General features: G+C 41.1%; 1 protein-coding gene across 1 annotated transcript; it reads left to right on the top strand.

Moving 5' to 3' along the window:
* Window positions 1-6,009: 6,009 nt before the first annotated feature.
* Window positions 6,010-26,560, top strand: FAM217A (family with sequence similarity 217 member A). The gene is given in 8 exon segments (XM_034762250.1): window positions 6,010-6,090; window positions 6,174-6,279; window positions 7,403-7,487; window positions 7,578-7,603; window positions 9,599-9,670; window positions 9,784-9,863; window positions 19,937-20,867; window positions 20,869-26,560. Coding segments are annotated over 8 exon segments (1,653 nt in total). The 5' UTR covers window positions 6,010-6,028; the 3' UTR covers window positions 21,160-26,560.
* Window positions 26,561-27,865: the final 1,305 nt, after the last annotated feature.

Raw genomic sequence — 27,865 nt, 5'->3', positions numbered from 1 at the left:
ACATGAACCAGTCCCTTCTGAAATTTAGACCCAGTCAGGTGTGAAAATACTGAGAGACCCTGAATGGGAGGTGCAAAATGAACCTTAATGGAGCTGACTGAAAGTCCTGAGAGTTTCAGGGATAACAAATGATCCAGAGTGATAGGAATGGAAGTCTCCAAGGATTGAAGAGGATGTTAAGCAGCCCATAATGAAAAATGTTTCCAGTTGGCTTTATATATAAACCTCAACAAAACTTTCCTGCTATGAATTGGAATATCCTGCATTGTAGAAGAACAACATATGTCTACCAAACTTAGCCAGCTATCCCATACTATCAGATGTAGAAATGATGTAGTTGGGTCCAGATGTAGAATAGGCTCTGCAAAATGTTTTCTGGAAGAACTGGGAGTATGAAGATGGACAAACTTCTAGATACATTGGCTCCAAGTACCAAAACTGGTGCACCCACGATTGTGCTGTCAGAATTAATTTGGTCTTGCTCTGGCTTATTTTTCTGAGGATTCTGGGAACTAATGGAATCAGAGGGAAAATTTATATTACATTTGTGTTCCACCAAATCAGAAATGCATCCAAAGGAAGCCTGGGCGCATTCCTCCTTGGGAGCAAAATAATGTAACACTTCTTGTTTGAGTTGGTTGCAAAAAAGTCTGTGATGGAAATGTCCCATACATTTTTCGTAACTGTGGGAACTGAACCTTTCAGGGTTCATTTATGAATGGAAGAGCACTTCTGGCTGACTTGGCCTACTAAACTATTCTGAACCCCAGTCAAGTGCAGGGCTATCAAACTGACAATGCTGAACTCACCACACCCGTAGATGAATAATCTCCTGACACAGAGGGGATGATCTTGTTCCTCCTTGTCTGTTTACATAGTGCATCACTGCAATATTGTCTATCAGGATTTGGATGGTGGTCTCTTGATGCGAAGTAAAAATACTTTGCAAGCCAAATTAATGACCCTGAGTTCTAGCACTAAGGGATAGTGATGTGAACATCACACCTTTGCAGACATTTTTCAGATTCTTGCACCACAGCAGAAATGATAAAACTTGAGGGGGAAGGACTTGTACATTCATGATGTGTCTGCTTCACAGATGGATCCATGTTAACCAACCCTGAAGAGGACTCAGATGAAGTCTGGCATGCAGCATTGCATAAATACAAAAGAATCTATGACCCAATAAACTGAGATTGATGGGGGTTTTTGAGTGTAAAGAGCTAATATGAGATGCCCTATGATGCAGAATCTGTTGTGAGGAAGGTAAGCTTGCTGATCTTGAGTTGAGAAGTGTTCCTATGAACTCTATTGACAGAATAGGAGTGAGAGCAGACTTGACTAATCCAGAGGCCTACCAAAGAGAATAGATGGAGAACCACCTACACAGTCTTGGTGACCTGCTGTGGCCATTTCCCCTGAATCAGTAAGTCATTGAGATAAGGATAGATGTGAAGACCTTGTCTTCACGGATGCATTACTACCACCACTAGTTGATGAACATCCTTCGGACCACAGAAAAACCAAATGGTAGCACTCGGAACTGGTAATGAATTTCCTTCACCATTACATGTACTTCCTGTGGGGTGGAGAGAAGGAGATTGGGAAGTATGCGTCCTGCAAGCTGAGAGTCGTGAACCAATCCAGTAGATCTAGGGAGAAGATTGTAGAGGCTAAAGTGACCATCCTGAACTGAAGACTATGGATGAACTTTTTGAGTCACCTGAAGTCCAATATGGGATGCTACTCTCCTTTCTTCTTCAGAATAAGTAAGTAATGGGAATAAAATCCTCTGCCCCAAAACTCAGTTGCTCTCCTTTGAATGAGTAAAAAAATCCTCTGTCCCCAAACCCCCTCTATTGCTCTCAGATGTAGAGGAGAGTCTTGCTCTTGCTGTCGCAGGCTGTCCAGAGAGGTGTCCCAGAGAATGGAGAAAGTTGGGAGGTGAAAAATTGGTTAGGACTTGAACTGAATAGCCTTTCTGGATAACTTTGAGGATCCAGCAGTCAATAGTGATTCCAGTCCATGCATCCAAAAAGAAAGAAAGATGTTTGCCAACAACAAAAGACAAGTGTTTGCCAAATGGAAGGAGGAGGGGTTATAGATCCTTTTAAATTAGTTCAAGACTGTTGACTGTGGCCACAAACTTGTACCTTCAGGCCAGATGTTATGTGTCAAACTGCTCTTCCTCTGAAAATGAGGTCTTTTCTTAGAGGGTTCTGAGGACTTCTCGTGGTAAAATTATGATAAAGGTGATCTCTGTCTTTTAGAAAAAGACTGAGACCTAATCTGCTTTCTCCTCTGGGCTGGAGTGTATGGGTCCAGGGATCAAAATGTCACTCTAGAATCTTTTAATTAGTGAAATCCCTCATTGATCTTTGAATTAAAAAATTCATGACCTTCAAAAGGTCCTCAATTAGACTGGACCCCTTTTGGAATGCCTGATGACTGCAGCCATGATGTCCTCTGCAAGGTGACAGCAATGGCCATTATTCTTGTGTCTTTGTCAGATGCATCCAGTGCTGCTAGTAGAGCCACCTTATCAATCAGCTGATCTAAGGACATGGAATTTAGCTCTACCCTTGAGTCCTCTGAAAGTTTTCCCATAAACTAGGAGATCTTGTCTCATTGGAGGTAGTCATATTTGGCTAGCTAAGCATGGTAATTGGCAATCTGAAAGCTAGTGCAGGAATACACCTTCTCCTGAATAGGTATATTTTTTCAAATGTTTACCCCTTGGTGTTGACTTTGGCTAACTGTATTGCTTAGCTTTCTCATGAACAGCAGCCACTGTAAAGAGCTGGAACATGAGGAGTATAACAATACTCAAAACCTTTTGGAAGGACTCAGTATAGATGCTCTTTTTGTTTGGGAGATAGCTAAGATGGAGGCTGGGTCTGCCATAGATCCCTGACTGGTTCAAGGATACCTTTGTGTATGGGCATTGCCAATCGACCTTGAATTTCACGGTGTAATGCATCAAACTATTTATGTTACTATTCTTGTACAACTTCCAAAGGATTTCTAAGGTGTCAGCCATCCTCTTTAGGAGATCTTGAAAAGTCTTTAAATGGTCCATCGTAGATAGATTGACCACTTAATCCAGCAAAGATGAAGAAATTGTCAAAGGAATAGAAGGATACATATCATCATCATTCTCACTTTGGATTTCCTCTCCGAAATCACGAGGGTCACTCTGCCAAGATGGTTGCACTAATCTTGAAGGCTGCACAGTAGGACATGACCTATTCCTGGTCAAAGGGACTCTCAAAGCATATGCAGCAGATTAATCAAGTTGAGGGTTCCAGTAACGCCAGGACTGGTTACCATAAGGATAGGCCATATGACGCCAAAGTCGAGGAATCCATGGAACTTGTAATCTGCCAGAACTCCTGCAGTGAGAGAGAGAATGCTCTGACATCCCTTTCGCTAGTTCTTCCTCATGAACTGACCCAAAAAAAAAGAGGAGGCAATCCTTGGAGCACTTCTGCTGTATCGAAAGAGGAAGACTCAGTAAGAATACATCTTCTCTGTAGGATGTACTGATCTCTGCAGAATCTGAGGAAGTTGAAGAGAGTGGTTGAGAGATGGATATCTGTGAAGATGATGAGTGTAGAAAAATCATCAGGGAGGAAGCTGCTGATAATAGTGAGACATGAAGATGGGGAGATTCTGACATAGCTATTAAGTCCCTAGATGTAGTAAAGGTAGCTGGACAGAAGCTAACTGCACCACACTGGTGATGGAAGCAGTACCAACTAAGTTGGTACTGGAGTGGGATGCAATGAAAAATACATGAAGAACAGAGCTATACAGAAAGGCTGTTTTAGCTGGTCAAAGCCACAGTGATGACTCTCCATCTGGAAGAAGTGAGAATGTGTGAAGAAATGGAGTGGAGAGCTTGGTGCTTAATGAGCAGGGCAGGGAGCAGGAGAAAACCTAGAGCAAGTTCTGGGCGGATATATACAAACTGGATACTAAACAAATAAGGATCCAATTGAGTTATTTGAGAAGGAGTTATACAGTTGCTCTCCTTTTGTATGACTAAAAAATCAGGCCTTGCATTCTATATATAGGGTGACCAGATGTCCCGATTTTATAGGGACAGTCTTGATATTTGGGACTTTTTCTTATATAGGTGCCTATTACCCCCACTCCCCATCCTCTGTCCCAGTTTTTCACACTTGCTGTCTGGTCACCCTATCTATATATGTATCAGGGGGTAGCCGTGTTAGTCTGTATCTACAAAAACAACAAAGAGTCTGGTGGCACCTTAAAGACTAACAGATTTATTTGGGCATAAGCTTTCGTGAGTAAAAACCTCACTTCTTCGGATGCATAGAGTGAAAGCTACAGATGCAGGCATTATATACAGACACATGGAGAGCAGGGAGTTACTTCACAAGTGGCGAACCAGTGTTGACAAGGCCAATTCAATCAGGGTGGATGTAGTCCACTCCCAATAATAGATGAGGAGGTGTCAATTCCAGGAGAGGAAAAGCTGCTTCTGTAGTGAGCCAGCCACTCCCAATCCCTATTCAAGCCCAGATTAATGGTGTTGAATTTGCAAATGAATTTAGTTCTGCTGTTTCTCTTTGAAGTCTGTTTCTGAAGTTTTTTTGTTCAATGACAGTGACTTTTAAATCTGTGATAGAATGACCAGGGAGATTGAAGTGTTCACTTACTGGCTTGTGTATGTTACCATTCCTGATGTCCGATTTGTGTCCATTTATTCTTTTGCGGAGGGACTGTCCGGTTTGGCCAATGTACATGGCAGAGGGGCATTGCTGGCACATGATGGCATATATGACATTAGTGGATGTGCAGGTGAATGAGCCTCTGATGGTGTGGCTGATGTGGTTGGGTCCTCTGATGCTGTTGCCAGAGTAGATATGGGGACAGAGTAGGCAACGAGGTTTGCTACAGGGATAGGTTCCTGGGTTGGTGTTTCTGTGGTGTGGTGTGTAGTTGCTGGTGAGTATTTGCTTCAGGTTGGGGGGTTGTCTGTAAGCAAGGACTGGCCTGCCTCCCAAGGTCTGTGAGAGTGAGGGATCATTTTCCAGGATAGGTTGTAGGTCGTGGATAATGCGCTGGAGAGGTTTTAGCTGGGGGCTGTATGTGATGGCCAGTGGTGTTCTGTTATTGTCCTTGTTGGGCCTGTCCTGTAGTAGGTGATTTCTGGGTACCCGTCTTGCTCTGTCAATCTGTTTCCTCACTTCCCCAGGTGGGTATTGTAGTTTTACGAATGCTTGATAAAGATCTTGTAGGTGTTTGTCTCTGTCTGAGGGGTTGGAGCAAATTCGGTTGTATCTTAGGGCTTGGCTGTAGACAACAGTAGCTGGCTCACTACAGAAGCAGCTTTTCCTCTCCTGGAATTGACACCTCCTCATCTATTATTGGGAGTGGACTACATCCACCCTGATTGAATTGGCCTTGTCAACACTGGTTCGCCACTTGTGAAGTAACTCCCTGCTCTCCATGTGTCTGTATATAATGCCTGCATCTGTAGCTTTCACTCTATGCATCCGAAGAAGTGAGGTTTTTACTCACGAAAGCTTATGCCCAAATAAATCTGTTAGTCTTTAAGGTGCCACCAGACTCTTTGTTGTATCTATATATGCTGCAGTCAGGAGAACTGGAACGTGGAGAGGCCACAGACAAAGGACCTGCACTAGCCAAGGGGCGAGGAGATGAAGGCCTAGGTTGAGGATTTCATCCTCCGTGGTAGAACTGAGGCAGTGTTGTAGAGGTGGGGCCAGGCAAACATGCAGATGTGAGACAAGGCGGACTGAGGATGAAGATGTGAACGTGGAGAGTGGAGGAGGGCAATACTCCAGGGGGGAGGAGAAACGAAGGGAGATGGGGCGCTCCCCACTCCCCCATTGGGTGACAGGCCTCTGTGGGGCCGGGGCAGCGGCTGGGCCCCGGCCCGTTCCCATAGTGATTCCCTGTGACGCGGGGCGGGGCCGGGGACGCTGCAGCGCGGGGGTGGCCGAGGCCGAGGCGGAGGCGGTGGCGGGAGGGTCCGATGCACCGGGCCGGGAGCGGGGCCGGAGCTGCCGCGACACAGACACCCGGGGGCTTCCGAGGGTAGGTGGGGGGGAGCGGGCCGCTCCAGCCCCAGGCCCAGCCGGCGGCTGCCCCCCTCTCACGCCCCTGCGCTCTCTCCCCAGGTTTGGCAGGAGGAGCTGGCGCTGCAGCGCTGTGGACAGAGGGGACTTCACAGGCGGCATCTATGGCACCAGCCTCCCGCTCACCAGCCTCTCCGACTCCCGCCAGGTACCGGCGCCCCGCCTCGCTGCTGCAGGAGCGGAGCCATCGTCCTCACGTGTGCTTGGCCTGGGCGGGTCCGGGGGGGGGGAGCGAGCAGCAGCTGGTTGTTTGTCTTTGTAAATACAACTTAAACCACTGCCCTCGAGGGCACCAAACGTGAGTCTACGTGCCTTAGAGCTGGGAGTCCGGGGCTGTGGTGCCAGTTCCCTACTTGCTCGCTCCCTTTCCGTGGTTGTTACTGCTTGTGATCCCCTTCTTCACCTCGCTGCTTCTGCTCCGGCTCCTGGGTCTGCAGACGTGACAGCCACCAGCTTTGACCCCCACTCAAGGTTAAAACGCGCCCCTACGAAACGGAAAGCATGAGTGGCTACAGGCTGTCACAACGAGGGTCAGGCTCTGCAGCTGGGGTTATAAGACACTCAGCGCTTCTGTGGATCAGGTGCAGAGGAGGACACACACATTACCAAACAGTGGGTTCCACAAACACAAGGTCATAACTTTATGCACACAAGTAGTCTTACTGAAAAAGCCAGTGGTAATTCTCATACCTGCAGTTACTTATGCACAACCCTAAAGCCCCAATCCTGTAATGAACCCTATATAGACAGACCCACCCTTCCCTCAGGAGCCCCAGTCAAATTAATAGGACTTTGCAAAGGAAAAAAGGTCTGCCCACATGAAGCCCTGTGCAGGATCAGGACTGTGATTTGTAAATTGCTTTGGGATACTTTGATATTAAAGGCATGATATGAATGCACAATATTATTATTTTCAATGTATTTCTTATTCTGGCACACACAATAATAATACCTAGATCTTATATATCACTTTTCATCAGTAGATCTCACAGCACTTTATTTCAGAGGTCAATATTATCCCATTTTATAGATGGGGAAACTGAGGCACAGAGAGGTGAAGTGACTTGCCCAAGGTCTCCCAGCAGGCCAAGTGGCAATGTACCTTTACTTCAGATAATTTCTCTATCCCACAGCTATTCCTATTAACATCTCTCTCCATTCTCCATTTCCTCACTCCAGTTCATAAAGTTATTAAACATAAATTGTCATAGTTACCATAAATTTTTAGTTTCTGTGTTTTTGCACTCACTAAAACTCAAATATTGTTATAGAATATACATACCAGTGATTTGGAACATGATGTCCACCTTCCTGAAAATAAATACTGTCTGTCGGGAGACGAGACTGGCACAAGAGGTAAGGAATCCCAGCCATTCACAATTCTGTATGGAGAAAATTTTTCTATTGGACTTTTGTAAGCACAAACCAACTGTTGATCTTTTACAGGTGTTCTTTCAAGCAAGTTGCACAAGGTAAGAGCAGAATAAATATCAGTCTTTTGACAGTAATTGAAATCAAATTTATCTGGAATTAACTTCATAGGTTTTGGACCTAAATGCTGGTTTTTAAAATCCATCAAACTAATTAGACACTTATGTTGAAAAGGACTAACCCACTATTGTACGCCTTAAAAAGCCATAAATGAAATTATGGCTCTGCTAGGAAAAAATTGTTTCTTTTAAAATAATTTTCAAATAAAGATATGGATAGGAAACTGCATTAGTGAACAGCCTTCTCATATTAATTGGCCAATCACTTATTCATATTCCAAGTTTTCTTTAAGAGTTTTAGTTGCCCTCTTTGATTTGCATGAGGTTAAACTGTAAGATGTACAGTACTTAGTTTTAAAAAGTGAAAACTCATTTCAGTGCACTTTACACCTGACCAACTAGGAAGACTGTTTTGATTGCAGAATCTAAACCTGCAAAATATAGATTTTTGAGCAAATATAGCAATCTATGCTATCTTTGTTACATATTTGTATCTTCTATTCCATTCAAGGGGAGTTACATTATGCAGGCGAGAACAGACCCCTTTTTTATTGTTGAACATTATTTTCCTTTCTATTAGATACAATGATGAAATATCCATTTGGTGGCTGTTCAGCAGCCTATGTGAAATTAATTTGGCAAGTTCCCATGTTGTGTATGTGTGCTCTTAATTAAACACACATGCACACAGATATACTCAAACACAAAAAAACTCATTACCATAATTAGCAACTATAATGGCAGCAAGGATAGTTGAAGCAAACCTGGAAGGCCCTGAGAAGCATTCCAGTTGGGTCCCTTAATACAGCAAAAGTTATTGTCACATTCATAGAATATCAGGGTTGGAAGGGACCTCAGAAGGTCATCTAGTCCAACCCCCTACTCCGAGCAGGACTAATCCCCAGACAGATTTTTTCCCCAGAACCCTAAATGGCCCCCTTAAGGATTGAGCTCACAACCATGGGTTTAGCAGGCCAATGCTCAAACCACTGAGCTATCCCTCCCCCCAATATTCTGTTACTTTGTTCTGAATTAGAGCAATAAGTCAATATTAGCCTCAGAGTTCTGCAGAATTCAGCAGTAAGGTCTCAGGGAGTGAATTCTTCCATCTGAATAAAGCCTTTCCTATCTTCTTGTTTGTCCCAGTATGACAGAAAGCAACAGGACCCACTCTGCTTTTGCTCTCATCTCCATCTTGGGGCCAGGTTCACAGATGATGGGACATGGGTTAGGACATCATCTCTGTACCATCAGCCCAATCTGGTAGCAGAATGAGGCTCTCAATAGAAAGTTGACTAACTCATTCATTCTCATGGATTGAGTTCAGCAGCACTGCTGATTTTCTGCCTAAGGAGGGTAGCCTGATGCATCTAAAACAGCCTTCAGGAGTTACAGCTCAGTAGGCCATGTTTACCACAGCAGAAATCTTTCTGCTGCTCCAGGTGCACATGTTGCTGTTCCTCCATGTGCTCTAACAGTACATTCTAATAAGAATTGAGTGTCTGACAAATCAGATTAGCCCGGGGACACAGCCAATCCATGACTTTCTCTGTCTGCAGGTTTCACAACTTGTCTGAACTAACTGGTAGTCTCAACAGAGAGGTCAAAAATTGAATGAGCATGGAGACTACTAATATGGAGTAATATTAGCCCTGCCACCTACAGAGAAGTGATTCCTCCTGGACAATGTTACTATGTAAAGAAGCCCTGCCCATGTGCTGTACTTTTTCTGTGAGATTCCAGGCCTCTCAAGTCATCACTTTTTATGAGCACTAAATTCACACAACGATTTAAATGTTTTATTGAAAGCTAAATTCAGCCCTTAATTACACACTTGGAACTTCACTGAAGCGAATGGAGTTGCATGGTTTTAACTGAGGACAATTTTTGGACAAAAGATCCAAGATAAATAAGTGATCATGCCTGAAAAGTGTCTTCACACATAGTAAATATTGTAGTTGCTCTTTTGTTTTACAGGATGCTTACACAACAGCAGTGGAACAACTGGCAGATCTTAGGTTGTCAAAAAATAGGACTAGAAGAACACAGGTGGGATTTGTCAAATAACTTTAATTTTACCATTTATTTCATTTTGCATTCTTGGTGCTTATTCTAAAATATATCAATAGTATTTTTATAGATATTCTTTCTGCTTATTGCAGCTCAGTCAAAATAATAGCAAGGAAGGGATGTTTTGTTCCTGGAGATATACACACGATCAAAGCAATACTACTGTGAACAGGTAAAAAAATAAAATTATTTTTAACATCTTTAAATCCAGTTAAACTGAAGAGTTTTGTTAAAAGGTTTCCAATCATTCTGAACAAGCAAGAGAATTGCACCTAAGACATGCATTTAATGCTCCGTGAAGTTATATACTGATGGTTTATTGTCAGCTTATATATTTTCTAACAGAGTAGAGTTCAAAGGAGTTTAATGAATTAATGCATAGGTATTTTAATTAAAAGTGAGGTAACAGAGTTATGAATTCTGATGTTCTGGTAAATGTCTTTAATCTCTTCTGGAGCACAACTATTTTGCACTATGGTTAAACCCAAAGAATATTAATTTGCCATCTTGGTATGCAATTGATTGACTCTTTTTTCCAATAAATCCTTCATACACTCTGTCAGTCTTCAGTTTTCACTGTTAATGGGATAGCACCAAATATATATAGCAGTAGTTCAGCCTTTTTCATACTGGAACCCTCCTCCCCCCACTTCCTGTCTAGCTGATGAGGGCCCTTCATTCTCCTCTTTTAGCAATCAGTGAAGAGCAGGGAGAACAGCACACATGCTGCACTTCAGCCAATCACTGTTCAAGCTTTCTGATTCGCTGAGCCCAGGGCAGGGAGCCAATCAAAAGCAAGCAGCAACCCTACCTGGCAACAAGCTACCCTGCTTCCTTGAAGCCAATCAGAAGTGACTACTTCCTTCTCCATACCAGTATAATGCAACCAGGAAGTGATTTCAAGCGAATTTTATGCAAATCAAATGTCATAAGGGCAAAACAAGTGTAGGGGCGAAATGGGCAGTCAATTGAAAAGCGTTGTAAGTGGCATCCGACGACTCCCTATATATTTACCTTTACGTTTGGGGTTCCATTGAACTTTTAATTGTTAAACCATGCAAACTCTTGTGGCCTTTTTAATTAATTATAAAAAGTAAGTAAGTTCTGCAACACTAAATAAACCAGACACCATAACACCAATAAAACAGACAGCTTTTGTTCAAGTAGTGTCCCTATGGGTGCTCCACTTCAGGTGTGCATGCGCCCCATGCACCTTTGATCAGAGATTTTAGGTAGCAGTGCCAGTTCGGCCCATGCATGCTCTCTACTCTGCCTTGTGCTCTGTGGTGTGGCTATATGGAGCTGTGGCAGTGAACAACCCTCAGTTCCTTCTCAACCGCTTTGGCCTGAGATGGAGTCCAAGTTGAGCTTAGTTCAATTGCAGTTTTTCCCATAGTTTTACTTATCTTAGTTATTGTTAGTTCTAGTTAAAAAAATGGTTGTAAGGACCTTTGTCCTTTCAATTTTTCCCTGAGGGGAACTTTAGATTGCTGGGTGGATATGCCTGGCTCTCCAAGTTTTAAACAGGAGAGCTATCTCTCCTCTGCCAGGAGGCTATCCTACTGAGCAACAGCAGTCCTGGTATGGTCCGTTACACTTTAGGGGGTGGGGAATAGCGGCGTGCATGTGATTCCCCAAGGAAATTTTTGCCTGGTCTTAAAATCAACACCTAGAAAGAACCAGGAAATTAAATTGTGTTTCCTTATGATGGGAGAGCTCCCTCCATCCAGCTTCTCACTCAGGCTAGGGACTGTCTTCCCTCCCTGTACATCGGTCTGCTGAGTAAGTTGACTTCCTCTATCACTTCGGTGCAACACTCCCCTAGAACTTCTAAGCGGAAGACTCAAGAATCCTCTCAATAGGACTCTAGGAAAGGGAGCTTGAGTTCCTCCACCTACACCATGTGGACTCCCTTCATTGGCCATACTGGGATCCATGGGCAGCATACCGCCAACAATTATCTAGGACCCTTAGCATCACTTGTTGCCATGATAAGGGTAGACAGTCCCTCCCCTCCTCTCTCTCAAAAAGGTCTGATTCAGAAGAAGATATGTTTGAGAAATAGGAGATGAGAGTGAACAAAGAAGTCATCCTGCCAACCAACCTCTATTCTTCATCCCCAATGAAGCAGTTATGCCTGCCTCACCATCCCTGGCTGATGACTTCAAACAGTTCCAGGGGTTCATTGAAAGGACAGCGAACTCCTTACAAATTCCACTTGAGGAGACTAAGGAGTCACAACATAAACTGCTTGATATATTGTACGCAGCGTCATCTGCCTGACTTGCACTATCTATTAATGAGGTTCTTCTGTATCCTGCAAAAGTAATCTGGCATACCCTAGAAACAATATTGCCCACCTGTAAATGGGCTGATAGGAAATATTATGTTCCATCTAAAGATTCAGAGGTTCTGTTTTCTCATCCCTCTCCCAACTCCCTAGTTGTCAAGGGTGTACATGAATGTGTAAGGCAGCACTATGCTAAATCATTACCATACAACAAAATTCAGAAGTATCTCAAATTTATTTGGTTGCAAATCATATTTTTCCCCTTCCTGAGAGGATACTACTCAGTACTCACCTGAAGTGGAGCACCTCTAGGGACGCTACTTGAAGAAGGAGAGGTTACTCACCCTGTGCAGTAACTGTAATTATTTGCACTGCGTTCCCTTATGGGAGCTCCATTACACGCCCTCCTTCTCCTCTTCTTCAGATTTCTCTGCTACAAAGTTTTGCTATAGAGAAGGAACTGAGGGTGGTTTGCCTACGTAGTTCTATGTAGCCACAGTGCACAGCATGAGGTGGAGTATAGCACTTGCACAGGCTGAATGGGTACTGCTACCTAAAATATCCCATTGCAGTGCACCTGAGGTGGAGCACTGATAGGGTGACCCATCTCAAAGAACTACAGTTACTGCACAGAGTGAGTAACCTCTCTTTATACCTTTTAATTTACTTGGGCCAAATTCAACAATGCTTTAAATTTGTACAACTTGCATTGACTTCAGAGGTAATCTTGGCTTCTTACACCCAGAATTAATATGGCTCATTTTCCTTTTGGTCTTTAAGAACTCTGCTTTCCTATTTTCCCTGTTTTTTAGCATAAGTTTGTTGTGATTCTCCTGAGACCTCTTCTACCTCATTCCCCAAGAACTCAGTCTCTGGTCTTGGTACTCAGGTTCCTTTATCTTGCATACAGCAAAACTATGCTGAGTTGATCAGACTCAGCACAGGTGGCAGGTATAGGGTGTACCACACATCCAAAGTTACACAGAAAACTTTACCTCATGTGCATTTTTACTAACACTAATAACACATGCATTCTTAACTATACATTGCATCATACACTTCATGATTGGCTTGGTTATTTTTCAGGAACCAATCCCTATCCAGCATGCTCTGTACATGTGCTGGTCATATATAACCTGATCTTTACATTCCAAGTTTTATCTTGTCCGTTGCCCCTAGTACCAGTGTGTTCCTGCTTGTGTTAGCTAGCACAGATATCCTGACTCCAGTATACTGCTTGCTAACCCCTATTTATAGCTTAATCTTCCATTCACCTGCTCACTAAGAACATAAGAATGGCCATAGTGGGTCAGACCAATGGTCCATCTAGCCCAGTATCCTGTCTTCTGACAGTGGCCAATGCCAGGTGCTTCAGAGAGAATGAACAGAACAAGCAATCATCGAGTGATCTGTCCCCTGTTGTCGACTCTCAGCTTCTGGCAGTCAGGCTATGGACATCCAGAGCATGGAGTTGCATCCCCGACCGTATTTACTAATAGCCATTGATGGACCTATCCTCCATGAACTTATCTAATTCTTTTTTGAACCCCATTATAGTTTTGACCTTCACAATCTCCCCTGACAAGAAGTTCTACAGATTGACTGTATTGTGTGAAGAAGTACTTTCTTATGTTTGTTTTAAACCTGCTGCCTACTAATTTCATTGAGAGATCCCGGGTTCTTAGTATTATGTGAAAGGGTCAATAATACTTCCTTATTCACTTTCTCCACACCATTCATCATTTTATAGACCTCTATCTTATCCTATATTAGTCATCTGTTTTCCAAGCTGAAACCTCCCAGTCTTTTTAATCTCTCCTAATATGGAAGCTGTTCCATACTCTTAATCATTTTTGTTGCCCTTCTCTGTACCTTTTCCAATCCTAATTTTTTTTTTGAGATTGGGTGACCAGATCTGCACTCAGTATTCAACATGTGGGTATACCATGGATTTATATACACCTCTACCTCGATATAACGCTGTCCTCGGGAGCCAAAAAATCTTACCGTGTTATAGGTGAAACCGCATTATATTGAACTTGCTTTGATTCACCGGAGTGCACAGCCCCGCCCCCCTGAAGCACTGCTTTACCGCGTTATATCTGAATTTGTGTTATATTGGGTCACGTTATGTCGAGGTAGCGGTGTATTTGCATTATGGTATTTACTGTTTTATTATCTATCCCTTTCCTCGTGGTTCCTAACAGTCTATTAGCTTTTTTGACTGCTGCTGCACATTGAGCGGATGTTTTCAGAGAACTATCCACAATGACTTCAAGATCTTTCTTGAACAGCAACAGCTAATTTAGATCCCATCATTATGAAATGACGTCCGTCTTATGTCAAGTAACTTACGCCCAGATAGGCCTACAAAATCAAGTTTGAGTGACATTGATTTTTTTTTTTTGTATTTAATATTTGAGCACCAAAAGGAAACACGCTATTTAAACTGTTCGTACTGTACTATAGGCTCTGATCCTCCAAGATTTAAGCATGTGTGTAATCTTACTCTCTGAGACTACTCGGGTAAATAAAAGTGACACATTCTTAAGTCTTTGCAGGATCAGGGCCTAATATTGTACAAGGAAAAGCAGCAGAAGCAATTGTCCTACAGGCACCAACTGACTCAGAGAAAAGTTTCTTATAGAATCTTCTTACATTAAAATATGTCTAAAATTATATTAAAATACTAGAAATAACTCAGGTCCTGTCAGTATGGTTGAAAGCGTGGTAGTAATAACCAGAGGTGGATTTTTTTTTTTTGTAACATAGGTTCAGTAATAGCGCAGACAGGACATAACATCTCTGAATCCACCTTTTTCAGAAGGATTTTTTCCCACCTGGTGCATAGTTGACCAGATGTATTCTGGGACTTTCCCTCCCTCCCCCTTCTTCTGAAGCAGAGATCGGCAACCTTTGGCACACAGCCCACCAGGGTAGAGTGCCCTGGCGGGCCGGGCAGGTTTGTTTACTTGTGCGTCTGCAGGTTTGGCTGATCGTGGCTCCCACTGGCCACGGTTTGCCATCCCAGGCCAGTGGGGGATGCAGGAAGTGGCGTGGGCCGAGGGATGTGCTGGCCGCTGCTTCCTGCCGTCCCCATTGGCCTGGGATGACGAACCGTGGCCAGTGGGAGCTGCGATCGGCCGAACCTGCAGACGCGGCAAGTAAACAAACCGGCCCTGCCCGCCAGAGGGCGTACCCTGGCGGGCCGTGTGCCAAAGGTTGCCGATCCCTGTTCTGAAGCATCGATGGTTGCCACAGCTGGAGCCAGAACAGTGGATAGGGTGGACCAGTGCTCTAAAGTGGTACAGATAATCCTCTCTCAGATGCTTTGTTGGTGTGTCTAGCTCAGATGCACAGGATCAAACTGATCACTAGATCTGAGGTGAAGAAGAAATTTTCCTCAAGGCCTCATTGGCAAGGTCCTTGGGGGTTTTTCACCTTCCTCTGCAGGATGAGGCATGGTTCACCTGCTGGGGTCATCTGGGCATATCATATAATCAATACTCTGCCATTGCAGGAGCATTGATCATTGGTGGCACCTTGATTCCACCTGGTCTCTGCCTATGTAACACAACTGTTTAGTCTCAAGAATTGAAATGTTTTAGTCTTACCCATTTATTGGGCTCAGTAATTTGTATCTGAGTGAAATTTAAAGGTCTATGGTATACAGGAGGTCAGACAAGAATCTGATCTAATGGTCCCTTCTTACCTTAAACTCTATGCTCATGGTAAATTCCTACTAGAGTATATGGTGAAAGCTTATCAGTGTACTGTTATTAGACTGATCTATTCCCCAATTTCTGGGGCAGGGAATGAGGCTGCAGTAATCTGACATCGTGAACACCTGGAAGAGTAAAGAGAACGAGACAAAGCTCCTGATACGTTTTTCAGTAGGTTCAATAATTAACCAGCATTGCTCTGTCATCACAGTCTAGTGTGTAGCAAATAAACTGTCTGCTGAATTACTGGCAGATCTTTATTTTCCTCTTCTGCAGTACTAATGAGGGCTAAAAGAATATTTTCTTTTAGTTATTTTCCAGTAATGTTTTGCTGACCTCAGGTCCCCCAACAAGTACTGTAATTGCTATTCAAATATTTGCTGTATTTGCACAATTACCTAGAAAATATTTTAACAGCCATTATCTTTATTTGGTAAAATCTAATAGAGCATGCATGGCCTTTAGCAAGTTAGTGTGAAATTTTATTCAGACTAATCCACCCACAAGCGGGAAAGAAGGAATGCTGCTGTGTATAGGAAGAACCTGAAAGCTCTGTTGCTACTGTATGTGCCTTCTCTCTTTTTCATTTGCCTCTTTTAGCTACAGAAAATGCCTTTGCCACTTATTTCCCTCTCCTTCTTCCTCCACTTCCTTCCCATTTAATAAATCCTGAGAATCCCTCCCTCACTTCTGGGCTCCATGGAAAGCATTAGATCAAGGACACAGAGAGATGTTGTCCCCTGGGCAGTGCTGCTCTGTACTCTGCCAATGAATAGATGGCACTTAGTAATGAGTATTGTCAGGTCTTCTCAAAGATCACATATTAATAGAGAGAGAATTTCACTAACACTTTTCTTCGTAGATCATTCCAGGAACAGCTACTGCAATTGCTTCCATAAAAAGCAATATGAGGGAGGTATTTAATTTGAATGTAACTGTCTAATGAAATGTAGTAGCTGCAAACAAGGAGAGCCATCACCAGATGCTTCACAGACAAACTGCAGTTCACGGAACAGAATGTGAGGCACACTGGCTTACACAGTGCATTACAAAAGGGAAGTAATATTCTATTTCCATTGCAGCTAGTGAGCCAAATTCTGAGACAACTTACACTCTTGTCCAACTCCCTTGAATTTCATTGGGTGTAAAAAGAACAGGAGTACTTGTGGCACATTAGAGACTAACACATTTATTTGGGCATAAGCTTTCGTGGGCTACAGCCCACTTCATCAGGTGTAAATCAGCTTAAAATTTGCCTTAAAATCTCTTGCTGCTTTTAGAATTCTTTCCAATTGAATACCAGTATATTTACCCTAGCTGGTATGTACCTTCTTTCTTAACTTGCCAAGCTTTCCTCATAGGTATTTTGTAGCTCCTCTCCAAATATATAGGCTCTTCCTGAACATTTGAATTAAGGAGCTTGAGGCTAAAACTAGTCATAAAACCAGGCCAGACTTCTATTTCCTTAATGCCTGAGACACCTTATACAGTAAATTTCTCATGGTTACTGACTTTTCAAGTGTCTCAAACTTCTTTTCTTGGAGCACTTCGTTTTGAGGAGTTTGTGTCACTAATAAGGATAAACTTATTTTTCATCTTTTCCTCCATTTACTTTTAGCTCTGCTGTGTAGCAGATTCAGTTTCTCAGACATAGTTCCCACTCATTCATCCGAGTTAGCAAGAGGCATAGTAATCATGTACCAAAGTGTTTCTTCCAGAATATATATCAGCTGTTTTGGGCAAAAGGCTTCAATGCACCCTTTAATGCTCCCCAGAATTATGGTCTGCACTGTTAACTTTTAGATTTTTTACCTATGAGTTAGTCAGGGTGATGGGTCCTATGTAATGGTAGTACAGTCTAGATGTACATTTTTTTTTCTTGTTTGTCATCTTCCCCTTTCTACTTTCCCCTCCCAGTGCAGTGTGTTTGACAGCAAATCTGAGTGGTTTTCCATGCTGGTATCAAACTATGTGCCCCTTCCACTTAAAGTGACATTGTACTTTTCCCTTTACATTTTAATGAAAACGGAGCAGTTTCAGTGCTCAGATAATCCTTTTGTCTATAAACAGGGTCCTCTGGTTCATCCTACTCATAACTTCTTTATTGTGAGTCTTACACTCGCATGACTGCATGTGTAATTAGACAGGCTTGTGAGATGTGGAAATAGGGATGGTGTAACACTTTGAAAACAGATAATTTCTCTCTCATGAGTTCTCCATTGAGTCTTGACTGATCCAATTAACAAAACATAACCCATTACTTCCAGTTCTTTGCATTATAAAGCACTTAAATATCTCACCCCTCAGAATATTGAAATATCATTTGCTAAACCAATTTTTTCTAAAATATATGATCACCGTCTAGCAGTGATATGCTAGAAAAGACTTGTAGGAACCCTTTAAATTCTGTTGCAAAATTATGAGGAAGATTAGGGATGGTGTCTGTGCTAGAGTTGGCTTTCATTCCCTCTTTGAATAATGGTAAACATTTCTTTCCCAGAGAAGACTTGGGCTGAAACTCAGAAACATTTGTTTGCCTTTAGAATGAACCTGACTTGAACTGTGTCTCATGTAGTTAATTAAAAAAAAATATCCAGGAGAGGAAACCCCAAATGCTAAAAAGTCACTCACACCATTGCAATTTTCACAAATGAAAGACTGCTGTATTATCAGTAGGCTCAGGGTGTGTTATATACGAACAGTTAAAACCAGTGCACTTAATTGACATTTGATTTGTCCATTGGTAGTGCCTTTCTCCTTGCTTATAGTTACAAGATCACATTTTTGTTTAAATAAGAAAACATCCGCATCTGAATCTGAACTTGCTGGAATGTTAGAACATTCCCAAAGGGATTCAGCCGCATTAGCAATAGGTCTAAGCTGCAGCTCAGCATCATATTTTTTCTAAAGTTTCATATGAAGGAGTTTCATGTTTAGGTACCTTGTGTCCAACACTTGGAATTTTTCACAGCTCAAAAAAGCACTGTATAATTTTTGAGATACCCTTAAGAAAGCTGTGGTAAGTATATATTGGTGGGTATTGTTATCTTGCAATAACTATACAACCAATGTTGCAGTTAAACTAATATAGAAAAAATGTGCCACCTCAAAGCCAGGGATAGATATCTGAGTGTTTTACACTATTATATATGTCTAATGGCTATTCCATTCTCCTACATAGTTAATACAGTATAATTTTCACTCCCTAGTTATGATTGGCACTCTAAATATCTTAGATCATATTTAACTCATTATCTTGTAAACTGTTTTGAGATAGATACATTAAATAAAAAAGGTGCTCTATGACATTAGATTTTCTGTATAGCTGACATTTGTTGACAGAACTAAAGACCACTAATTGTGACTGATCAACATAATTTTTTGCATGTTCTGATGAGAACCTTACTATATTTTTGTTAGTGTATAGTTTTTTCAGTTTTACAGCTGATCTGAAAAACAAACGCTGCACTAAGTTGTAATTCTACACTAACAATAGTAGTGCAAAGTTTCTCCTCCTCACACTCCTAGGAACACAAGCTGGTAACCCTTCCCTTTAATGCATGCTTGCTTGGGTCTTGAAAAATTTAGAAGAGAGCTTTTCTTTTGAGGTCAGTTTCAATACTTGGATCTGAATGTATGATGCTGGTAGGGCTTTTGGGTCAAACATTCCCCTTAGATGTACACACTAAAGAATCTGAAGTAAGAGTCTTGTAAAATTATTAAATTTTCATAACAATACAGCAGAGCGACAGGTGACTGGTTGAATATTTGGCCTTAAAGTCCATCTGGAAGAGGAAGAGTAGAAGGGCTGTGACTCAGGAAGGGAGAACAACATGAAGATGCACTTTTGATATTTTAATGAATGGAGAATAGCTTTATGCCAAGAACAATAGGACTATTTACATGAGCAAGGCAAGCAGGAGTTGGCTCTTGGTATGCAGAAAGCATTAAGTCCCATCTGAATGAGTATTTCCCTAAAAAGTGGTTGCTGTATGATTGAGCTAAAGCTATAATTTAGCTTTTCAATATAAATTGAACAGAGTCATTATTCTCCTTGTAATATGTAACATGAACAGCTGCCCCCCTTAAAATATAGGGTAAATCCTGGCCCCATTGCAGTCAATCAGTATGCCCATTGACTTCACTAGGGTCAGAATGACTCCCATAAATGCATTTTATCCTACCAACTCCCCGAGTAAAACTACACTATATTTTCTTTTTTTTTCCCTCCAGAGACTCCAATAAGCCGCTAGTGGAAACTCTTTCCAGCTCACAGGGTAATTCTTTAAACTTCTTTACTGTTAATCCCACATTGATGGGGGCCCATCTGAACAGCTATCACACAGTGTCTTACCAGGGACCTCAGCAGCTGCCATTAGGAATCTACTGGACAAATGGAGATGGGGATTTTTTCAAGGCCAGAAATGAAACCACAGTTTCTGACTCCTATCCTGCTACAGAAAGTAGTAGTGATGACACTGTCTATGTCCCCCAATGGAATTTGAAGTTGCGAAACAGTAGTGTTGAGAACAGTCTTTTAACAGAGGAAGGTGATGTATCTCAGAGTGAAAAAGTGAATGATGTTTTGCTTAGTTATTTCAAATATATGGATCTGAACTTACGACCAGAAACTATAGAAAACATTGAAAAAGCTTCCTCCAAGCACCAAAATGAAGTGTTTCCATACCCTGATTTTCTCCCGCCACCTTTCAATAACCTGGACTTACAAAAGTTGGCCTTATCAAAATGGGATGACTGGAAGGAAGTCTTTAATCCACCACCGGAAAGCTCTGTTGTGAAATTAATATCTCGTCTGTTGGAAATTGAACGGATGCAGCACTTGACTATATTAAAAGAGAAGACAAGAGTCCTGACAGTATCTTCCAATCTGATGCTTGGCAATCGACCCAGTTCCACAAAATCCATGCATCAGTCGAAGCAGTCAAGACTATCTGACCCTTTATGTCTTCAGACACCTTTTAATCGAGACTGTCAAGAGAAAAATAAATCCAACCATTCTGGCTGCTGCACGCAGGAGTGGAACAGCTCAAAATGCACTTGGGAGTACTGTCATAATTGCAAATGGAATGCTGGAACATCCTCCCTTAGAAGTTCATCCACAAAGCAGCTTAGAGCATCTTGTGATGCCTTTAAAAGCTCCAAGCCCCCCCCTCATTTTAAACTCTAACATGCTCTTGCGGAGGTCTTCCTCATGCTGTGTGGCGGCACCAAGAACTCAATCAACTGTTAAATTGACTTCCCCAAAGCTACTGCCACCAAGTACAACTATATCCAGTCCTTTCCCTGATAAGGACAGTTTAAAATATAAACAGCCAAGGACGAAAAAGAAACTCTACAGAAAAAACGTAGTAACGAGTAAGACTTTTCATTGCCAGAAGTTAAAATCTGTATCTGCTATGCCAAAGCAGAAGTACACTCACACTGACAAACAGTAATTTCTTGAATTCATACTTCTCATTATGAGTGAGTCCTGCTAAGCAATCTTATTTTAGCTTGATTTTTGTCAAGTTAAAGTATTTTTAATGGTATGAGACAGAAGTAATATGAAATAGCACTTGTGACAATTGAATCCACTTGTATTGTAGAAAAATCAAGTTTCATCCCTCTGCCTGCTGACATCCTTTACAGACCATTTGTGTAACTTTTAAAAGAATTGGATCAATATAAGCATACCAGCAGATCATCCCGTTCCAGAGTGCAACTATATATTTTTAAATGTTTACAAAAGTAATATCAATAAATATAGTTATATTACACTAGCACCCAGAAAATCCCACTCAGCATCAGTGCTCCCCCATGCGCTAGGTGCTGTACTAATACATGGGAAGATACGGTGTCAGCCATAGAGAATTCACAATCTAAGTGCAATATGAAGGGTGGGACGGGAGATCGAAAAATACAATTTCCATACATGTGTCATTTTTTTCTGATGCATAGATTAAAGACCAATGGTCTGATTAGACACATGGGAAAATACTGAAGCAAAATGAATGTAGTGCATTTCTATCAATATGTAATCCCTCTTTTCCTCAAACAAGGAAATTAAACGGAAAAGCTAAATTGATGAAGTTTGCTGTACATGCCTAGAAATCAAGAAATTCAGAATTATGGTTCCTATTGCAACCATAGTTGTCCTTGTGTATGAGACACCTTCCTCCCCCACCCCCCACAAAACCTATGTTATCTGATACTCTGGTGGCGCAGATTAGAAATTCTGTAGCAGTTCCATTTAAAATTCTATTTTAATTGGGAATAGTGTATGGACTTCAATGTTACTTATTCAAATATTAAATTTGATGTTATACTACCCTAACATGTTCATTATGTGTCACAGATTTTGGTACTGACAAGTAATTGAACCATAGAAGTTGTCAGAGGAGTAAACTGGAGATTTTTGGCACCTGAAAAGGTGGAGGGTTGTTACTGTATTGCTAAAATGATCAGCAGTGAAATAGTTATCAATGCTGACATTTCAAATAGCTTTAGGTTTCAGGGTTACCAGTCCTCAGCACCTCTCAGCATTAACTGAGGAAGATGGCAGGACATCAGTTTACAGTCTTCTTCACATATTCAAGGATAATTTTCTTGATGCAAGCCAGAAACAATTGTTTTAAAAACCCTGAAATTTTAGCTACTGGAGCTCATTTGTACAAGGGCTGGATATTACACTCACAGGCCATGCTACATTGTATTCTATAATGCAATACATTCCTATAAGTGCTTCTCGTCAGAGCAACTTACACACAATTACATCTCAACATCCTGGAGTTTAAGGTAAACAGTAGTACAGGAGGGGAAGGAAGGCGGCGATTGCCACTTTAACACCCTGATTTTAGTTGCTTATCATTTTTCAACTCTCATCTTTGGGGCTGAAAGAGGAAGGGGCAGAGCACTGAGTTGGAATCATGCATCAGCAGTCTCTGCTGGCAGGGCTCTTGTGGAACCCTGGGGAGAAACGAAAGCTTCTCCCCACCCTGTAGAAATATGAAGGGAGTGCATTATCAAGGGAGCATAGCTTGAGTGAATCTGGCTGATGAGCTTAAACAATTCTTATTCTGATGAGAGCTCTTGGGAGCAATTGGCTGTTCCCCCACCTCTCCCACACACTGATTGCTAGATCTCATGGTTGTGAGAGGGCCTGTGTAAATCACCCACTCCCACTGGTGGGTTGAGCAGGATAATAAGACCCCTGTATTCAAGAACTTGAGGACTTTTCAGTCACCAACAACTTTAACATCCAGCTTTGCACCACAAACTGATTAAGACCTTCTCAGCCAGGCCTGCGCAGAAGACCTTTTCAAAGTGATTAGCATTCACTGAAGTTACAATTATACACTTTAATGAGAAGATATTTCTCAAACTTCACCATGAAATTAAATGGGTCTGTTCTCTAGGACCTACAGAGTACTAATTTTCATACTAGATACACAATTAAAGATCCCAAGTACAGATAAATCCAGTTGTAAGAACACTCTCTGCATGCTCTCCTGGCTCATTGCCGTTTTGTCCCAAAACAGATGTCTTGTTTAATGCTCACTTTAAATAGGAAGTTTTCTAAAAGTATTTAGGGGCCTGATCTTGACAACTACCAAGCACCCGCAACTCCCAGCCAGTGGCTGTACTGGCAGAAAAGGGATGCATAATATGCCAGCAGTGCAATTCTACCAGTGGAATCTATATTATAGAGAGAGCTTTCAGATTTCTATCACCATGCTACTTAACTAACCCGCTGGTGAGCTTTGAAGTTCAAAAACAGGACCAATGATCGATAGAGAACCAGAGTAGTGACTGGAGCGCTGTGCACTTATCAGCTCAGCTGCTTTCTGTATCACTTGGAGTTTCCTTAGGTCCCAATTCAAGGAAACATCCTTAGTAAAGGACAGCATTTAAGGTGTGTTTAAGATGCAATGAAGTCACTATATGCTTAAATGTTATCCTGAACAACAGTGGTAATAATCACATGCTTAAGAGCTCTAATGAATTGGGGCCCTAGAATCTAGAACCTCCAAATGGTCCTAAACCTTCTTTTCCATACCTTCCACGCTGGATTTCTCAAAGCAGCTGTGGACCTACACATATGACTAATTGTATCTTGAATCAGAGTTTTGGATTGCATGGGGATAAAAACACAAAACACCTCCTGAACTCAAAACTGACACCAGAACCCTTCCACCCTCTAAACAAGAAATTGCACTCGTATTGCTCATGGTGAGCAGCTCACTGCTGCTGGAACTGGTTTATTATTACACCTGGAGAAAATATAGTTCATATTTAGGCGCAACCTGCAGTTGTTACATTTTAAAAATTTATTAGCTCAGCTCTTGTAAGCCCCAAATGATAAATAATGTATCTTACAGATCAATGCAAACTGTGAGCCAGAACTCATTTACATTTTCTCCTGCTAAATCGAACAATTTTGGAACAAAGATTTATCCCAGAGGGTTTCAAATGAAATCTATCTAACAATTTTTCAGGATAAATGTTTTGCGAGTTGAAGTATCTGCATAATTGCATTTTATTTATAAGCTCTTGAAAATGCAGCCATAAATTTTAAATAAACTTGACATGTTTCTCTGAACAAATGCTGCCAGCTGTGACAGCTGGCTGGTGGTGAATAACAGTCATCTCAGAACTCACTTAACCATTGTGCCATGACTGGGTTATCAGTGACTAAGACGGAGTGATTAGAATCAGCATCTTTGAAAGGTGCGAAGCTACCAACCAGCACATCACCCGGTTCAGGTCGGCTGATATTCACTGAGTCAGCCCAAGATGTACTCATTTGCTTATTTTCCATTTAAAACTATTGGCTAAGGCCAATCTGGTTTATATTGGTAACATTTTCATTAATACCTATACCTATATATGAAATGGCATATCACTCACAACTGCACTTGAAAACAATGAATCACTTCATATGTGAAGTTGGAAAGTCTTCAGATTGAGGGGTTCAAAAATAGTTTATAAAAGATCATTCTAATTATGAAAAAATGTTCAGTCTATCATAATATATTATTAATGTCAGAATTATTCTAACAAGTGCATAACTATATGCGTGATGAGGGGAGGGGGGGAGAAAGAAGCATTTATATTCACTGTCCATAGCAGCATACAACAGGAAATAGAAAGAGGAAAATCTCACATGTTAGTTGCTGTAAGTTACTGGTATGGATAGTAAAAGATGTTACACTTGAGACTTAAAAAATAATCACTTTACATAAAAATTTGACCAACTTACAGTCTGGTGAGTGCCTCTTTCTTTGAAAAATTGACATGAAGAAAAAAACAAAACAAGATGTGGATTTGGGCCCTATTTTTGTTCTTTCTGATGTATAAAGGCAGCCTGACAGGGTTTTTTTCTTTTTGCTCTTTTCTTTTTTTAAACAGTTTGGAAACATCAAGAACATGATGATCTCTATTCTGTTTTCCCTGTTTTGCTGGAGGTCTCCTTTGGAAGACTAAGATATGGATTGGAAGCTCTCAGTCCTTCATTAAAGGGCTATTGAACCTTTAGCAAAAGAGCTCTTCTGATTGTCAAGCATTTGAGTTAAAGAGGGATTTACAAAAATGAACACAAAGCTAAAGTTTTAAATAGTCAATAAAAAAATTACTTCTCTCTTCAATCAAATTGCACTTGTTTGGTTAATATCATAAACCTACTAGTTGTCCAATTGTTCATAGAGTCTCCCAGGACTCCAAGACCCATAATGGAAGTACTAGGGGAAAAAATTGGGGGGGAGGGGAGGCAGCAACTTTTCTTTTCACTTGCAGATCATTTTTCATTACACTCGTCTGTTGACAGGAAATTAGAGCCATCATTCCAAATTTCAGTGTGTGCAACAGTCTTGTAGGGTATTTCCTATAATTCCACAGTAGTCAAGTATTTTATTCATTAGCATACACAGCATCTGTTAAAAGGTATCTGTGAAGCTACACAAGTTTTTCAGAGAATAATTATAATAAAACTGGACCAAATGGGTCAATATAGGTCACTAGCAAGGCCTCAAATTGGACCCTTTTGATTAATAGATTTTCAAGGGGACTGTCCCCATCATGTTGATTGGACCTGTCTTTGCATGTGACAGTACGAAACCAGACTGAAAGATGTAAAATAAAAAAAATCCAATCGGTCCAGATGGAATTGGAGCATCTTACCCATTCTCTTCTCAAAATTGGAGATAATTAAAACTGTGCTTTTATATACAGAGGAGGAGAGCTATAACTAGCATGTCTACAGCAGCACGCTAGTGCTTGACTAGATTTTTCAGAGCTGCACACCGTAGTGGTGATAAATGATATGCTAGTGCACAAGCAGACAAGTAAACAACACAGCAGCAAGTGTGGCTGCCTTTTGTTTTAAAGGTCCCACATTCAGTACAATGGAAACGTGACAAAAAAAGGATTAAAAAAGGATGACCAAGAAAAGAGAAAACAGAGACATGCTGTCAACTACCAGTATTGGAGAATTTAAAAAAAACCCTAAATCACTACTTGGGAATGTCACTTTAATTATACTCCTACTACATTCCGCATTGATCAGCTTGCTTTTGAACTAGAAATTCCCATGAAATCTTGATGCGTAGTTTAGTGTAAATCCTTTTCAGATTCATTTCTAACACTGGCAAAATAATTGGTAGCTTGCTGTGGACATGCCTTTAGGAGACAACTGTAAATACCATCTTTCCTCCTTCAGAAGTTTGAACAAGAATGATGCTTACTGAGTCATCCCAGCCGTTTAAGAAACTGATTCAGGCTATGCTGCTGCATAGAACTGCTTTGGCCATGACCCTGGCTACAGTTAAATAGGATCTAGCCATTTGATTGTTTCCTATGTTTTAAAAAAAAAAAAGATTTTGTGGGTCAACGAAGTTAAGACTTCTGTATTAACTTATTGGAGAGAAAAGCAGGGCGAAGATGGTCAGGTCACAGTGTCGTAAGGAGAGAAGGAAGTAGCTAGTAAGATGTGTATCTTACATTGCCTTCAATATTATTTGTCTGTTGTCTAGCTATTAAGGACCTGATCAAGCAAATATGCATACAGCTTTACACACATGTAGTCACATTGAATTAAAATAGGACAACTCATGCAAAGTATGTAAGTTTCCAGAATTGGGACCTTATATTGTAAGCTCTTCTGAGCAGAAACTGTGTGTGTACACACATACGTAATGCATTTTGGACACTACTGCTGCAATAGAAATAAGTGCTAGTTCACCCCTACTCCCTAGGAACATCTGAGCTATCAGTATTCATGTCTAAACTACATGAAACACTCAAGAATTTAGTGGAGAGGAAGATTCTGTACTGTGAGTAGAAACAAGTGATACTGTGTTCTTTTTCAGTTATATCTTTGTGTGTGATGTGCAATAGTTTCCATTTAAAGAAAATTCAAGACAATGCTTGAGATAAACGTCAAAGCGTGTGTTTGGGTGCAGTATGTTGGACTTCTCAGTCACTTTTTTTTCCCCCTTCTATCTTTTAAAGTTTTTAGTTTAAGACAATGCTGGCTGGTCAATTTCTTAATATTTGGGTGCCTAGAACTACAGAGAAGCAGGAAACCCCAAAGTTCTAGGAGGAGCAGCTAGCATTGCTATGAACTCCACATGGAACATTTTTTTATTGAAAAGCTTGTTTGATGGCAGGGAAAGATTGTAGAATTTAGCAGTGGAGGGAGAAGTTTAAATTTGGGAGTTGAAGAGTTCAGCTAAGAAGCAGATTTGCATGACACAATGGTTGCTAAGTGCCTCTGGGTTTTGAGCATCTTTTTTGTTAATTATGTTTTCTGAGAAGGTTGGTCTTAATTCTTGCCTATGAGATAGGCTCCTAGCAGATATACACATAGTTTTGTTATTTACTTTGTTTCTTCTGTAGTATTATAGTCTTGTTTTTCCTTTATGTAATCTGTAAATATTGTTATAAATAAACCCTTTATTCTATTTATAACTACAATGTCTTCATTGATGCTTTTAGGGAAAGTGGTTACTTGTGGCTGGTAAGATCTGCCTTGGAGGCATGCTAACTCTAAATTTAATATAAAAAAAGAAAGCTAAGTACAAATGGAAAAGTAGCCTCCAGGGAACAGTTTTTGGCAGCCATGGGTTATGCAACATATATTCTTGTTCCCATCAAACCACAACGTGC

This window comes from Trachemys scripta, chromosome 2, assembly GCF_013100865.1.
Source record: "Trachemys scripta elegans isolate TJP31775 chromosome 2, CAS_Tse_1.0, whole genome shotgun sequence".
NCBI classification, from domain to species: Eukaryota; Metazoa; Chordata; order Testudines; family Emydidae; genus Trachemys; species Trachemys scripta.
This window is presented reverse-complemented; position numbering and strand designations above follow the sequence as displayed.